Below are 209 nucleotides of genomic sequence, written 5' to 3' on the forward strand. Positions count from 1 at the left end.
TCCTTGCTGAGCATTGCAGCCCCAGCAGCAGCCTTTGGGGTCTAGCAGGGTGCCAATGCCATATCCCCATTGCCACCCGTCCCCGTACCTTCCTCTCCGCAGGGTTGATGCATCCTGCCAGGGCCAGGGTGAGGACCAGGGCAAAGGCACTGCTACCCATGGCTGCGGGGCTGCGAAGCGTCTGGCACGGCTCCCCCCTCGGCCCGCAT

The 209-nt window shown here is 65.6% G+C and overlaps 1 protein-coding gene across 1 annotated transcript in view; it reads right to left on the reverse strand.

Annotated features, from left to right (window-relative positions):
- The window catches only part of LOC104083048 (avidin-like), a 1,712-nt gene extending 1,552 nt beyond the window's left edge, over window positions 1–160 (reverse strand). The window contains exon 1 of the mRNA XM_009586410.1: window positions 89–160. Coding sequence (XP_009584705.1) covers window positions 89–160 — 72 coding nt within the window. The remainder of the gene's footprint in view (window positions 1–88) is intronic.
- Window positions 161–209: the final 49 nt, after the last annotated feature.

The sequence above is a fragment of the Fulmarus glacialis genome, unplaced genomic scaffold (assembly GCF_000690835.1).
Source record: "Fulmarus glacialis isolate BGI_N327 unplaced genomic scaffold, ASM69083v1 scaffold6651, whole genome shotgun sequence".
Lineage (NCBI taxonomy): Eukaryota > Metazoa > Chordata > Aves > Procellariiformes > Procellariidae > Fulmarus > Fulmarus glacialis.